This window comes from Camelus dromedarius, chromosome 14, assembly GCF_036321535.1.
Source record: "Camelus dromedarius isolate mCamDro1 chromosome 14, mCamDro1.pat, whole genome shotgun sequence".
NCBI lineage: Eukaryota > Metazoa > Chordata > Mammalia > Artiodactyla > Camelidae > Camelus > Camelus dromedarius.
In genome coordinates, this window is record NC_087449.1 from 45,633,724 (window position 1) to 45,648,435 (window position 14,712).

At 50.6% G+C, this 14,712-nt stretch overlaps 3 protein-coding genes across 4 annotated transcripts; 1 reads left to right on the forward strand and 2 right to left on the reverse strand.

Annotated features, from left to right (window-relative positions):
• Positions 1-411: 411 nt before the first annotated feature.
• ADPRS (ADP-ribosylserine hydrolase) lies at positions 412-5,294 on the reverse strand. The gene is made up of 6 exons (XM_031464736.2): positions 5,067-5,294; positions 3,009-3,105; positions 2,546-2,753; positions 2,264-2,448; positions 1,827-1,927; positions 412-1,258 (listed from the first exon to the last, which is right to left on the reverse strand). The coding sequence occupies exons 1-6, from the start codon at positions 5,281-5,283 to the stop codon at positions 975-977; spliced, it is 1,092 nt and encodes a 363-aa protein (XP_031320596.1). The 5' UTR covers positions 5,284-5,294; the 3' UTR covers positions 412-974.
• A 628-nt stretch (positions 5,295-5,922) lies between these two features.
• Positions 5,923-9,612, reverse strand: TEKT2 (tektin 2). 2 transcript variants are annotated; one of them, XM_010977541.3, is made up of 10 exons: positions 9,552-9,612; positions 8,576-8,784; positions 8,368-8,493; positions 7,961-8,166; positions 7,300-7,443; positions 7,101-7,215; positions 6,829-6,936; positions 6,559-6,702; positions 6,316-6,395; positions 5,923-6,153 (listed from the first exon to the last, which is right to left on the reverse strand). In XM_010977541.3, exons 2-10 carry the CDS (start codon positions 8,729-8,731, stop codon positions 5,940-5,942), a joined length of 1,293 nt encoding a protein of 430 aa, XP_010975843.1. In that variant the 5' UTR covers positions 8,732-8,784; positions 9,552-9,612; the 3' UTR covers positions 5,923-5,939. The 2 variants fall into 2 exon arrangements, with proteins under 2 accessions (XP_010975843.1, XP_031320595.1); XM_031464735.2 differs by having other exon boundaries at positions 8,576-8,787; positions 9,552-9,581.
• Positions 9,613-10,940: 1,328 nt separating this feature from the next.
• On the forward strand, positions 10,941-11,951 carry LOC135322814 (magnesium transporter protein 1-like). The gene has a single exon (XM_064493319.1). It carries the CDS (start codon positions 10,941-10,943, stop codon positions 11,949-11,951), a length of 1,011 nt encoding a protein of 336 aa, XP_064349389.1.
• Positions 11,952-14,712: the final 2,761 nt, after the last annotated feature.

The following is a 14,712-nucleotide window of genomic DNA, read 5'->3' on the forward strand; positions in this document are numbered from 1 at the left end:
GATGATGCACCCTCTTCGACCAGAGGTCGGCAGTCCGGTGATAGAAGGTGCCCTCTGCAGCCTCCTACAGGGCTCCGTTTCTTGGCCCATGGGCCTGGGCCCTACCTGGGGAACAATGGATGGAGAAGTCAGGCTCTGAGCGTCGGAGAATCTGGCTTTTTCCTCCCACTCACTGCCTGAGCCACTCTGAGAGACCTCCAACAGGGAAAAGCACCAGACCATGCCCGCTCTGTCCTTCCTGCCCGAACAACACAGCTGGCTGGAAGAACTGGAGCAATTTGCCTCCACAACCCAGCAGCTTACCACCCTGGGTCCCTAGCTCCCAGGAGTGAGGCCCAGACAGAGAAGCACTAGGCACAGAAGACGGGGAAGAATCCATTCAGGGCAGAGGAGAAACAGAGGAAACAGTGGTGGGATTTACCAAAGACTGTTTATTGCTCTGTGATTTCCTCTGGAAGCTGTTAACAAGACCCATGACAGCCAAGGGCCAGGTGTGTATCTAGATCAGCTAGATTCGTGTGCCCATCTCCTCGATCCATACAAACTCTGTGCTCGAGGGCCCCACCCAGTCAAAGACAGGCTTCCTGGCAAATTGGCTAAATCTCAACAAGAAGAAATGATGCTACTGCAGACCACTTCCACCTCCCCAAATCCCATATCCTAGATAATAAAGGAAAACGCCACAAGTACCCCTCCAAAATAAAACCTCCCCTGGTCCCTCAGGTTTGACTGAGGCCCCAGGAATGCCCGAGGCTCTGCAGGAGCCAGGAACCCAGTGCCAGGAGGCACTGGTCCCTCTCCTGCTGTTCCAGTGACCTCCCCAAAAGGGACCTGAGTCCCAGTGGTGCACTCCGCCCACACTGCAGGAAGACCCAGGCAGGAGCCAAGCCTGAGGAAGCCCAGAGTCTCCAATCTGGGCTGTAAGTTGTCCTGCTGGACCTGGCGGAGCCCCAGTAGCTGTGGCCTCACAGACTCTACTGGAAGACCCGGTGCAGGCTCTGGGCCAAGATGTCTGTCTCCTCGTAGCCCTCACAGCTTTGCTGCCAGCTCTCTGGCACCTGTTCCATCCCATAGTAGGCGCCAGCAATGGCCCCAGCCATGGTGGCAATGGTGTCCGTGTCCCCACCAAGTGAGATGGAATAGATGAGAGTCCTCTGGAGGCTATTGAAGGCTGAGGGGATCTCAGGATCAGGCTCCATGCAGCGCAGGAAGCAGTAGATGGCGGTGGGCACAGAGTCAAAGGCAGCAATGCCGTTCCCTGTGGGGAAGTCAGACTATGGGGTCTTGACCACCCACCACCCACCCCAACTGTGCCCCAAGGGGCTTCCCACCCCTTGCCACTCTCAGCTTCAAGTTAGGCTGTGATTAAGATCACAGGCTCTGGGGTTAGACTGCCTGCGTTCAAATCCTGGCTCTGCTACCTACTTGCTGTGTGATTCCTGTATCTTGGGTTCAATTGCTTGTGCAAGAGTGAATACAGTTAGGAACTCTCACAGGGCTGGTATGAGGGTGAAATGAGACCATACAGGTAAAGCATTCTGCATAGTGCCCAGAACACAGTAAAAGTGCTGTATAAATAAACATCAGTTATCACCATTAGCTGTAAAAACTAGCAGTCAGCTGCAATTTCTGGGGACCTTGATCCATAAGGCTGAGTGGTGCCGTGGCCTTTGAGCAAGAAGGTGCTATGCTCACAGCCTGCCAAGGACCCTATAGATCACGGCTCTGGTGTCAAGGCAGCTCTGGCGAAAGTGCGACTCCAGGCAGCCCTCCCACCCCTGAGCCTAAGTCTGACCCTGAATGATGATGGAGGGGATGCTACCCACCCAGCTCGGACACCACCTCCTCTCTGGTCACTGAGTCCTGCTCTAGAAGCTCTCCAATCTTCTTCAGTCGGCTGGAGTATGGACGCTCCTCCATGCCCAACCTGTGCGTCAGGGGTGAGATTTCAGGGAAGTCAGAGCCGGCAGGGAGGAGATGGAAGGCAGGAGGAAAGGCTGTGAGGCAGGGCGAGGCGGGATGTGAGCAGGCAAACACCAGGGACAGGTGCCTGGCAAGTAGTGGGAAGGCCTAGGTGTGAGCCAGCTGTTTTGTTCTTTGGGACCCAGAGAGCCCTGAAGCACAGCCAAGGCCAAGGGCTTCTTCCCACCCCTCCTTGGGGTCTGCAATTACAGAAGGAAGGCTTCAGCTTGAGACAATGTCACCCCTCCAGCATGCACACTCACGAACACCCTTCCAGCCTGCCTCCATCCCACATACTCACTCCCTGGCATCCGACACGGACTGGGCATCACTCTCCAGCTCTTCCATGTGGCCCAGGAGTTGTTCAAGGAAGTGATCACTGGACGACTCACCCTGCAAAGCCAGGTGCACAGCCAGGGCCTGCAGGATGGCACCGTTGTAACCCAGGGAGGAGGCATGTGTCAGCTGGGCCGAGAGCCGGGCAAACTAGGGCAAAGGCAATGGAGGCAAAGACCTGCTGTCACCAAACCCAAGCTGCAGAGGGAGGGAGGGAAGCGCCCAGAAGCCAGCCTGCCCGGACTACCTTCTGCACATCTTGGACGCTGCTATAGGCCAGGGAGATGCCAGCTACCCGCATGGCGCCCCCGTTGCCATAGGAGCCTTTCCCATTAAACTGGGCCCGGGCAGGCTCAAAGACATCACGGCACTTGGGGCTCAGGAGCTTCTTGAAGACAGTGATCACTCCAGCACCATAACCTCGGTCAGGGTCTTTCCTGTACTCCTGAGCGAACCTAGGGGAGAGAAGGGGATAAGACAGACTTTAAAAGATGCCTGTCAGGGTTGGGAGGGAAGAACCCGGCTGGTCTGGGGACTGAAGGACTCTGTGCCAGCGACACTGTCGCTTCTGGCTTGGAAAGCTGCAGCAGCCCTAGAGAGTGTCCTGCCGAGGGTGTGGGACCCGGCATGAACAGAAATCACTGCTCTGGTCAAGGGGTGCAGTAACTCTGCCCACCTGGTCTGCCTCACTCCAGGACCACGCCCCTCACCTGTGAGCCATGTCCACCTCGTCGAAGGCCTCCTTGGCCAGCAGGGACTGCACCAGCGCCCTGGCCATGGCTGTGTCGTCTGTGTAGCACAACGCTTCTGCAGGGACAGGGCGGGGGACCGGAGATCAAGCTTTAGGGCTTGAAGGTGGTAGCTTTGGCTTTCTGCTCATTCCTTTTATCTACTACTTCTAGAAGGCCTTAAGTCAGCCTCTCATTCCCATCCAGGTTCCTGGGCTCTAAGCCTTGGGATTTTCAGCAGTTTTTTATTGTGAGTCAGTCACCACATCCTGCTGATTTCTGTAGGAAAACCTTCCACTCCCTTCTGCTATCACTCCACCTCCAGTCTTGACAGATCTACTTTCGGCCCACCTTCCCCTCCCTTTTCACTCTCAGGAGGTCCCCACCCCCTACTTCACTGGGAAGAGAGGCTAACAGGACCTTATCCAAGGCTGTACTCTCCAGTCTCCCCTCAAAGGGACTGAGTCTCTCCTGCAGTCCACCCCCAGCCCAGTTCCCTGGGCCCTTGCCCTTCCTTTTTCTCCTCTCCTGTCTCACCTGTTCTCCCTTCGCTTGGTCCCTGCACTCTGCTCTTCCCCAGGGAACCACTTCGCTCCCATTCCCAGTCCAGGTGATTAGGGCATGGAGTCAGCTCCACCTCTAGTCTAGCCAAACAGCATACCCCATTCCCTGGTTCAGGAATGGACGGGTGACCTGAGCCAGGCCAGTGAGACTCAATCGGAGACCTCTGCTGGGGCTACTGCAAAGAGAAACTTCCTCTGCTGGAGTTACTGAGCTGAGAGCTGCTGGGGGCCTCCTCATGGGAAGAGTCTGACGGAGTGAAGTTCCTCCAGAAGAATGCAGATCTGAACAAGGAGAGGAACTGAGTCTTGAGGAGACGGCTTGATTTAGCTCTGCTTAAAAGCAAGATCTACCGCTGGATTTCTCAGTGACATCAGCCAATGCATTCTCTTTTTACTCAGGCCATTCTGAGTTGGGTTTTCTGCCCTTGCACTCAAACTGTCCTAAAACCTCAACCTAAACTGTTTTCCCCTTGTCTTAACATCAGACTGAAAATGAAATTGTAAACTGTTCCTCCATCTTGTCTTCACCTCAACCACAGTTCATCTCTCTCCTTCCCTTCATTCCAAACCATACTCTATTTTCTCCTTTTCCACTTCTTCCTAAACCCACTGAAATCTAACTTCCAGGCTTCAACCTACTGAAAATACTTTTCTAATTCTAGACCTCCCCCTACTTGGCCTCTCTGTAGCCCCACGCCAGTAACCAGTGTCTTCATCTTTAATTTCTTGAGTTTTGTTGACACCCATCTCCCCTGATTCTCCTCTTACCCAGCGGTTTCCTTCTCTAGCTCCTTTTCCTCCTACAGGGTTCTGAATATGGCTCCTTTTCCTTACTATTCTACATGCTTGACCTCAGCTGTGATACTGAGGTGAGATCTGGGTGATGTGTTGCCCGAACAAGGGGAGGGAGAAGCGGACGGGAAAGAGCTTTTCAGGCAAAGGGGCGGCAGCACATGTGAAGGCCTGGGTTAGGGAGGCATGATGCGAGAGCAATCTCAGCGCAGAAAGCACGGCCGACGGTGCTGTAAGATGAAACTGGAGACGCAGGCGAGGGCCGTCCACGGAGAGCACGTTTAGGAGTTTGGCTGTGTCCTAAGGGTAATGGAAAATCCCTGCAGATTCATGCGGCGAAGGCCGCGATCAGAGCTATGTTTTGAGAAGCGCACTCCCAGCTGCGTGGCGCGATGATTCAGGAGAACCAGGTGATACCGGTAAAATCTACAGAGATGTTAAGTACGGCACTAGGCGAAATCTAGGCGTGGCTTGCACGGCTGGGAGGATAGTGTGGCCACGCTCCGAGCTGGCGAACCTTCGGGGCGAGAGGTGTGAAGACCGGGCTCGGATTTAGATAAGCTGAGTCCGAGGTGCCCGCTGGTCGTGCAGATCTGGCCCCTCTCGGCTGCGGTCCCCTCCCTCCCCGAGTCCCTCGTGGGGCCCCAGCCCCCTCCAGTGCCCTTGTGCACCCGGCCCCGCCCACCTGTCCCCGCACTGGCGGGCGAGCCGGGGTCCGGCTCCAGGTCCTGGACTTGACGCAGGACTGACGTCAGGTCGACGGTGTCGCGCGCTTCGTAGATGGCGCCCACGCAGTCCCCGAGCAGAGCGCCCGCCAGGCAGCCTCGGAAGCGCGAGAGGGAGCGGGCTGCCCCAGCCCCTCCGCAGGCCGCCGCGGTCATTGCCGCCGCCGCCGCCGCCATCCGCGCGGACCCGCCGCCACTTCCGGTCTGGCCGGCGTGCGCCCCACGGCGCCTCTCAGCCGGCCCCACAGCGCCGCCCCGCGGCCCGGAGTCGCAGCTGCCGCGCGGGTGACTAGGGGCGGTCCCGCAGCCCAGGTGCGATTGGGTTTGGCTTGTTTTTAGCCCGCATATCCCCCACCTGTAAACGGTGTCACAGCTGTGAGGGACGGCCACTAATGGTTCTCCAAGACCTTCAGGTCACTGCCCTCCGCGGCCTGCCTTAATGATGTGTCGCTCTGTGCCCTGGCACCTCAGTCCTCCCACGTTCACCCCAGACCCCTCTGCGCCTCCCCTAGGCATCAAAAAAGTGGGCAAGAAACAGAAGTGGTTAGAGGTCACGCCGCTAGAGCCCAGGGGTACTGGCCTAGCCCAGAGAGGGGCTCCCTGAGGAGAGAGAAGGGAAGGCATGGGATTTGGAACATAGAGCTTGAGGGGTGATGTTCCTCATCTTTGCTCCTCCAAGAGCAGAGGGCCAAGAGCCCTCTCCCTGCTGACTGCATGCAAGGGTAGCAGAGAACCTCTGGACTGAGAACCCCGACCTTTATTAGATTCATCCCCTCAGCCCCTCTCCCTCTCTCATTTCCCACCAGCCTTCCCCTCCTCCCTCAGCCCCCTCCCTAGGTTAGCTCCAGTTGGCAGGTTTTGAGTGGACTCAGGGTGCGGTTTGTGGTGCGGGTGAAAGTGTCCACCTCCGGCACAAACTTCTCAGCAGGCACAGTCAGCTTCCGACGGGTGTCCATGCACTTAGTGTCCAACAGCATGGAGTTGGCCTTGCAGGCAATGTCAGCCTGCAGCCGGGCCAGATGCTTGTACAGGGCGTCCAGAGCATCCCTGGAGAGAATTAATATCCCACCACCCTGGCGTAAGGCTGGGAGGTCAGGGCCGAGCTCACCTGCCTTGAGTCAGGAAGACAGCGGGGAAGCCAACAGGCAGCAAGAGACCCCAGTGGTGGGAGGCGTCTCCCCACCCATCCTGCCCACTCTCCAAACCTACTGCGCTTGCGCCAGCTTCTGCTTCAGGGCGGCAATGGTGGTCTCTAACTGGTGAACCTCGTCAGTGAGGCCGTACTGTGCCTAGAGGCAGAGGGGCAAGTTGGGAGTCCCAGGTCAGGCACACTCTCCTTCTGCCCACGGGCCTGGGCACTGCCCCACACCAGCACCCCTGCTCCATCAGGGAGTGAGGCATCCCGAGGAAACCTTAGCAGAGGCTCAGTGCTCCACTGGGATGCCCGCACACCTGGTCCCGGCAGAGTTCCACATTGGGACGGTAGGTCCTGGTCTCTAGCCGGGTGTGGCATAGCTTCAGGTTCAGTAACTTTCTGCGCAGATCCTCCTCCAGGTGCCGGATGTCCTCCTGCAGCTCTGCGATCTCCTCCAAGGTCTGCAGGGACAGAGTGACTTGTCTCCACCTGGTGTACCCAGTCCCCAGGGCTTCCTGGCCGGGACCAGGCTCCTCATCCCAGCACAGGAAGCCCAGGCCCCAGGAGACCAAATGGAGACGGCTCACATTCTTTTCTTGCCACTTGAGCTCACTGTACACTTTCTCCATCTCCCGCAGCCGCTTCCTGAAGGCAAATTCCGTTGCAACTCTCTGGGCTTCAAGTTCGTTGTTGGTCTGAAGGACAGAAAGTAGGATGGGCAAGGGGAGGGTATGAGCTCTGGCCATCTGAGGATGTGGATCAGGTGGGGGGGGGTGCCACATGGCTGATAAGGACTTGAGTGCATGCTGGGGCCATCCCTTAGCCTGGGAAGATCGGGGTAGGGGGAGTGTTCAGTCACCTCAGCAATAGTTAGGGCGATGGCCTCCCTCAGCTCTACGGCTCCTTTCATCTCAGCTTCTGCCCGGTTCTTGTTGAACTGACTGAAGTCATCCCACTGCTGGAGTGTGGAAGAGCTGCAGGTGGCAGGAAATACTGGGGTCATTAAGAGTATGGCTTCTGCGGGGAGGAAGAAAGAATGAGTGAAACACTCTTCTTACCCACTGGGGACACGTGTGGGATTAATCTTCAGGGAGATGTTTGGAGATTTGAGGTTGAGAGAGAGGCAGCCTTTGTCAATGTCCAATGTCTCCATTTTGCCCCGATGGTCAGAGTTGAGCTGCTGTCGGACTTCCTGTAGGAGGCTGGGGAAGGAACAGACTCGATCCAGGAACCATCTCTCCAAGGCCCTGGAATGCAGCCCGCATTGCACTGAAGGGACAACGAGTGATGGGGATGGGAAGGCTGGGGTGACAATGGAGCTACTGCTGTAGCTGAAACAAAGACGGACACAGCTGGATGAGCTCCCACAGACAAAATTTTGGCACCCAAGTGCTTGTACATCCCATGGGGCACACGCATGTGGCTATACTCAGAAGGCTTACACTCCCAGCAAGTCAGGGGTGGTGGCAAATGGGCTTCCTTCTTTGTGCTCCCAGTCAATTGACAATGGCTGCCTAGAGCAGGGTCATGAAAAGTATTCTGAGACCATGTCCAGGAGGTAGAAAAGGTGTTCCAATTAGTGAGTGGTTTCTGCCACGGGCAGCAGGGGCAGAAGGTAGCCTGAGAGCCAGTGACTCGTTATCCACGGTACATGCATTCCACATCAAGATACAGACTTCAAGGGCCGGTGAACGTGAGAATGACACGTCTCTCCCTTACCAGAGCTTCTCAAAGGCCTGGCTGATCTTCTCTTGCAAGGCCTTCTTGGTGGCTTCAATGATCTCCACCTCTTTGTGCAGCTCTTCCTCTGCGGGGTCCTTCACCACATCAATGTCACGCCGACTGTCCCGCAGGGTCAGGCACTCAATTGCCACATCCAGAGGCAGGTTCTTGGCCTGCAGGTTTTGCTCTGCTGACTCTTTCATCTAGAAAAGAAAGGGCACAGGAGGCTGGTGGGGCCATTGGCTGGAAAGTAGTTTTCATCCCCACTTTAGCAGAGGGGCCACTGAGGGACTCAGATGGACATGCCACCAAATACCCCCATCAAGGTTTCCCTGTTCCAGAAGTGGGGAGGGAGGGGAGGTCCTTGCAGCAGAGTCTCCTGGCACCCTGCCCTGGCTCCATGCCTGTGTCAGGGTGTCGATCTCAGCATCTAAATCCGTCAGACACTTATCCAGCATCTCCTTCCATCGGTTGACAGTATCAATTCTCTCTGCCAATCGAGTCCTATTGTCATGTTCATCCCAAATGGTCTGGAAGAGACAGAGACAGATAAAGAGGGTGTCGGGAGTTGGGGGCTATCCCTTTCCCATCCACTGGGCTCCGACTCCGAACCTGGTTGTTTGTCTCGTTGCGGAGGACTCGGGCCTCCTGGCGGATCTGGTGTGAGGCATCTCGCTGCTGCTCTGCATTGGTGGACAACAGGTAGCTGTTGGTGTGCCAGTCTGGCAACCGGAAGCGTTGACTGGGCTTGACGCTCAGCGTGGCCATGGTGCAGGAGCCAAGGGGTCAGAGACCTCAGGCCTGTTCCAAGGCACTCCCCTCTGCTGGAGATAGCAAACCATGCTGCAGGAGACCACTCATGAGAGCCTCTCCTGGTTCAAAGCCCCTCCAAAGGATGTGCTCCTTCCCATTTTGCTCCAAGCCCCTCTCTGCAGGAAGCTTGGGAATAACTCCCCCTACACTCAACTTTGTGTGAGGCATTAACTGTCTCCTCCCGCCCGCCCATCATCCACAGACACAAACTGCTGGACACTACAGGTCCTGGAGCAGGTGGAAGGGGATAATGGAGTCCCTTGGGCTGTGTGTGTGTGTGTGTTGCCAAGTGCTTGGTGGGGTGGCAGAGGGAGAGGGGTAGCAGGAAAAATAGCCCTTAATCTAGTTTTCCACCCCTACTTCCAGCAACCAAGTCTTGTGGAACTTTCTTTCTCTGCTCCAACTTTGGGCTTAGGACCCCAGGGGATCTAAGAGAAGCCCTGTTCTCCAGCCAGAGAGGACGGGCTATATTCGCAGGGGCTATGAATTGGCACTAGGGAATTGCGGGTGGGGTAGGGTGTGGGCGGCCTGGTCCCCTCCCCATCTGGTCATTACATTCCCTCCCTCTGCCCTTTGTTGGAGGAGAAAGAGCGGGTGTGTGAGGGGCCCCAGTGGGAGGAGCTGGGGTTTGTCTAGTTCCCAGCCGAATCCCTCCCTTCCCTTCCCTTCCTAGGATAATCATCTTTGGTTTAAATTAATACCCCGGCGAAGAGAAGGGAGAGGGAGGGAGCTGGGCCCTGGGTATGAGACCCCCTCCCTCCCCTGGTCCCCTCACCTCCTTGCTGGCCCGCACTTCCGCCTCGCCTCCCCCTCTCTTCTGTTGAGCGCCCCCGGTTGCTAGGCACCCACTCGTCCGCGCGCAGGTCTCCACCGCCCGCCTGTTTAGCTTGGCAACCGCCGGGCTGCGGCGGGGCCAGACGCCTTCGGGGTAGGAAAGGGCCCGCGGCGGGGCTGGGACTGCTGGTGGAGGCGCGGGAGGAGGAGGGCATCAGGATATCGCGTTCACTTCATTTACAAGTTAAACTTTTTTATTTTGGTAAGAGTTACGCATCGACAGGGCAAAAAAAAAAAAAAAAAAAAAATACGGCCGTGCGTAACTAATCTCTTGCTCAGGCTCATTTCACAGCAGGTACCGTTCCAAAAATGTGTATATATTTAACTTTATTTATGCACATTCCTTTGATCCTGTCTTTCCCAACAATTTCATCATCTGCTTGACGATATAGAAGGAATGATCATCGTATTTGGAGAGGGCACGTCCCTGGGAGAGGTTAACTGAGGTATTAGAAGTAGTGCTCAAAATCCAACCGTTTATTTAAAAGGAAGGGGGAAAAATTCAACCTCGCTAGTACCATTGTAGGCCTTGGGAAATGTTAACAGTTAATGTACACAGCTAATAGGTGAAGTAGGCATTATCCCCATTTTCGTCGGTTAATTAAGAGACTGTCAGGGATGAAAAGCCGGAGGTGTCTGATCCCCTGGTCTACGTTCTCCCAGTTACGCCTCCGCACTGCCTCTAGTGGTGGTGCTAGACATCAAGAGGAAGGCAGGGATGCTATCCCCAGCGTGCCGACCCGCTCCCCCTCGGAAGGCTGTGCAAAAAGATCCTAGGAGGAGGGTGTTATTACGACTGTGCTACAGGCGAGGAAACTGAGGCACAGAGAAGTGAGGAACGTGCCCGGGGTCACATAACTAAGTGGTAGAGCCTGGATACAAACCCAGGCAGTCTGCCCCAGTGGCTAAGTTCAGGTTTGATGGATGAGGCCAAGAGGGGAATCCAAGAAGAGTCCCCAGTCTTAGAACCTCAGTGATTGATGGGATGCGGTTATCCTTCACAGAGGGCAGAGAGGCAGAAAACCTATGGCTTGGTAGGCAAGGGGAGGATGAGGTTGGCTTTAGAGAAGTTTGAGGTGCTTGTGGAGGATATAGAGGCTGGAACGTTTCCCAGACTTCTTTGATCACATTTTTTTTTCCCCACAGAATATTTTCTAAACTCTAATACATGGCTCATAAGCCAGACATGCATGGGAACTTGTGATAAAGCTCTTTTACTAGGACTAAAGAAGATTAAAAAAAAAGAGGCCCTTGACAAGTTAATTGCCAGAAGGAATGATCCAATTTTGGCATAGATATTTGGAAACATAACAGAAAGAAGTAAACAAATATGGCAGAATGGTGGTGGCTTTGGTGGGTATCTCTGACTGTAGTGGTGGCCTTGATGTTCACGACTCCTGCAGTTCCTGCACATCCTGACCGACGGAAGAAGATACTGGCAGAGAAGACCAGACAGCTGATGACTTGGACCAAGAAAAACAGAGTGATAAAAATGAATGATGCCACATTCAGTCATTTTGTATTAGAAACACCACGAAACTACTCTGTTATTGTGATGTTTACTACTCTCCAGTTTAGCTCATGTGTAATATGCCAACCTGCTGCTGAAGAATTTCAGATCTTGGCAAATTCCTGGCAATTCTCCAATGCATTCGGCAACAAGGTATTTTTTGCTATGGTGGATTTTGAGGAAAGCCCTGAGATCTTTAAAATGCTCCAGTTGATGTCAATTCCATGTTTCCTCCACTTTTCTGCTAAAAGGACATTTACACCAGATGACATTTATCATTTGGAAGAAAGGGGTATCACAGTGCAGCAAATGTCTGCATGGGTAGCTGAGAGAACCCAGAAAAGGATGGTCAACATCAAAGTCAGAGAGCATGCACATAATTACTATCTCTTCAAGTTAGGGGTATCTTTGGCTCTCATTGGTGGAATTGTGTATGTATTGAAATGGAATAGGAAATTTATTTTAAGCAAAAATTTATGGGCCATTTTAGTTCTGTGTTTTGTGATCTTGATGACTTCTGGTCAAATGTGGACTTATATAAAAGGAGCCCCATATGCTCAAAGCAATCCTCACACAGGACATACCCATTATATTCATGGAGTGAGTTTCTCTCAGTTCGTGGCAGAAATGTACATCGTTTCTCTGTTTCATATGTCCATTACCCTGGGAATGGTGCTCTTAGATGAAGCTGCCACTTCTCGTGTGAACATTATAAAGAGGAAGATAATGTCCATAGTCGGTATGTGTCTAGTTTTAATATTCTTCAGTTGGCTGCTCTCTCTCTTCAGACTTAAAGAACCTAACTATCCATTCCGCATTCTCATGGATTAAAAATGATCCCAGAGATGTAGACAATGAAGCAAGAAATTCTTTTAAATGTGAAAAAAAAATGAAACAGAAGGATATGAACTCATAACTTTTTTTCCTGTTTTTATTCATATCTTTTTAAAATTTCTTTTTATTTGTTTTAAACAATTTTGGGGGACTAATTAGGTTTATTTATTTATTTATTATTATTTTTTAATGGAGGTACTGGGGATTAAACCCAGGACCTCATGGATGCTAAGCACATACTCTACCACTGAGCTATACCCTCCCCACTCATAACTTTTTTAAGTGATTGAGATTTAGCTAAAGGAGACACCTAGTGCCTTAGCAATAACAAGCCATTTTCTCTCAAAATCTGTGAAGTGTTATGGTATGTATATCTTCTTCATTCTTCTCAACCTTCTCCTCCCAGTAAATGTCACAGATTACCTTACTTAGTCAATTCCAGTGATTAAAATCCTTAGAGTGTACACCTTCAGTTGAAGTAGGACAATGTTTAAAAGTGCTTTAGCTAATACTTGGTCAGCTGATCTTATTCTAATGTGAAAAATAATATCTTGGTATCGATCTCCACATCTAGCTACTGAAGTTAGAACTGTATTGCCTTTCCTGGAGGTATATAATTGCACAGCCTGCTTTGGGCACTGCCCTCTGAAGCCTTAGCATCTTCCTTTAGAATACACGTCCAGTGTCCAGAGGCAGACATAGGATTACTTGGTACTCCATCTCCCAAGTCTTTCCTACTGAAATACTCTTATCTCCCTGCTTTCCTACTGTGTGTCTTGATGTCTGTAGATATTACAAACTAATTAAATATTGGGTTATAATTTCTCCATGATAAGTACCTTTTATCTGTAAAGATTTCAGGTAAATTATCTTTCCTTATTTTTCTTTCAAGTGGCCAATCTAACAAAATAGTAGTTCCTATTTTGGTGTTGACTTGAGGTTGTTTTCAGTTAAATTTAAATCTAAAAGAAAAATAGATACAAAGACAATTCAGAGGGTGAATGATGACTTTATTCACCCTTGTCTGGTTAGAAATGTGCTAAAATATCAAGTTACTTCCAATATGCAGAAATGCAAAGCTGAACATCTTAAGAGCTGTGCTATTTCGGCCTTTCTTCCCTCTTAAGTACAAATTTGGAGATTTGTTTGTTTGTTTACCTTCTTTCTGTTATATGCAGATAATTAAAATTAAGTCCTAATCAGCTTATTAATGTGTTGGCAAATGACAGCAAAGACTTATGTTACAGTTTACTATTAAATCAAACTCTGGTCTTCCCTCTGCAAATTGCTATTTTAGAAATATGAGAACTGTGACTGTGAAAGTGTCTTTCAAGCAAGAACAATTTAGTGTCACCTTAGAAGATTTCTGCTTTAAATTGGGACTGGCTTTGGCTATTTACAAAGTGACCCTCCTTAAAGGTATAGTGTAAGATTTTGAGGTTTTATATAAGAGTTGTTTGCCAAAGGAATTGGGCATACCTGCCCCTGAGTGAAATTACACTTTTTTTTTTTTTAAACATGGAGTGGGTGGGAATAATTGACATCTCTCACTTTAATTTAGACATTTTTGTTTGTTTCCTCCAGAGGAAAGTGCTTGACTCTGGCCTTTTTTTCCAGCTTACTCTTCTGTTGATCTTGCCCTTGTCTCAGGCCAAATAAATTCACGTTTTGATTCTCAAGGCTGAGACATATGTGAGGCTAAGCAGTGTTGAACAGCACATTAGTCAGAGAGCAGAAGCTGCTGCTTACACTACCCAGCTGCAGATGATTTGCCCTGGAGGCTGAAGCAAACTTTCTCCCGACTTGATTTGCCCTTCTTATTTTCCAAGCCCACTCTTACTGTGTAAGAAAGAAAAGCCTCTCGGTTCAAATGAATGAAAAGTAGCTTTGCTGCACTCAAAGTAAAGTGTTATATACTTTTGTGCAGATTTTCAAATTAATATCTAAATGGTCTTAACGTACATAACAGTAATACTTCTTAATTAAAGGTTTTGAATACACCTCTTAATATATTAAAACTTAATATATTAAAACTATTCAAAGGGATACCACCAATGGAAAACTTTTGTAATCTAAAATATTTATAAAAGTACAAAAATAAATTAGAAAAATTAAACTCATAATATGGTTAAACAACTTAATTTTACATTTATATATAATACACATGAAAACCATCTGGATGATGGTGGTGACTGAAGTCCTGCCTGGTGCAGCATCCAAACGGTTCCCAAGTTGTTTTTGACTTCAGTTTTTGCAACATAATGTACAAATTCCATTTAGCAAGTTATGTTGCATTAAAAAAAAAGTAATATTGTATATTTAGCAGTTTTAAGTACTTTGGGGCTATTTCTGGGTCAGTTAGCAAAAAAGCCTATTGGTGTTTTGTTTCAGCTGAGAATCAGACATTATATAAGGCTTCAAAATCCTAAGCCACTAATGCGTCTGCTTTGATTATAAGTAAAATTTGAGCCCAAGCATTATTCTTAAGGGAAAAGATTTTAATAGAGAAAAGTACGAGAACAGTACTGCTCTATGAAGGCATTGCAAAGCTCTTTATAGACTGGTAATTATAGAAGTAACAAAAGTGACAGAAGACAGGCAGACAGTCATCTTTCTCTACAGATGAAACTAAAGATTCCAGTCCCCTTTGTGATAAAAAACATCCTATCAAATGTTGTAAAAATGATCCCCTCCCTTCCTGGCATTGACAGATTAACCTAATTAATTTCCTAAAAGCAACAGCAAGGTATGCAAGTCT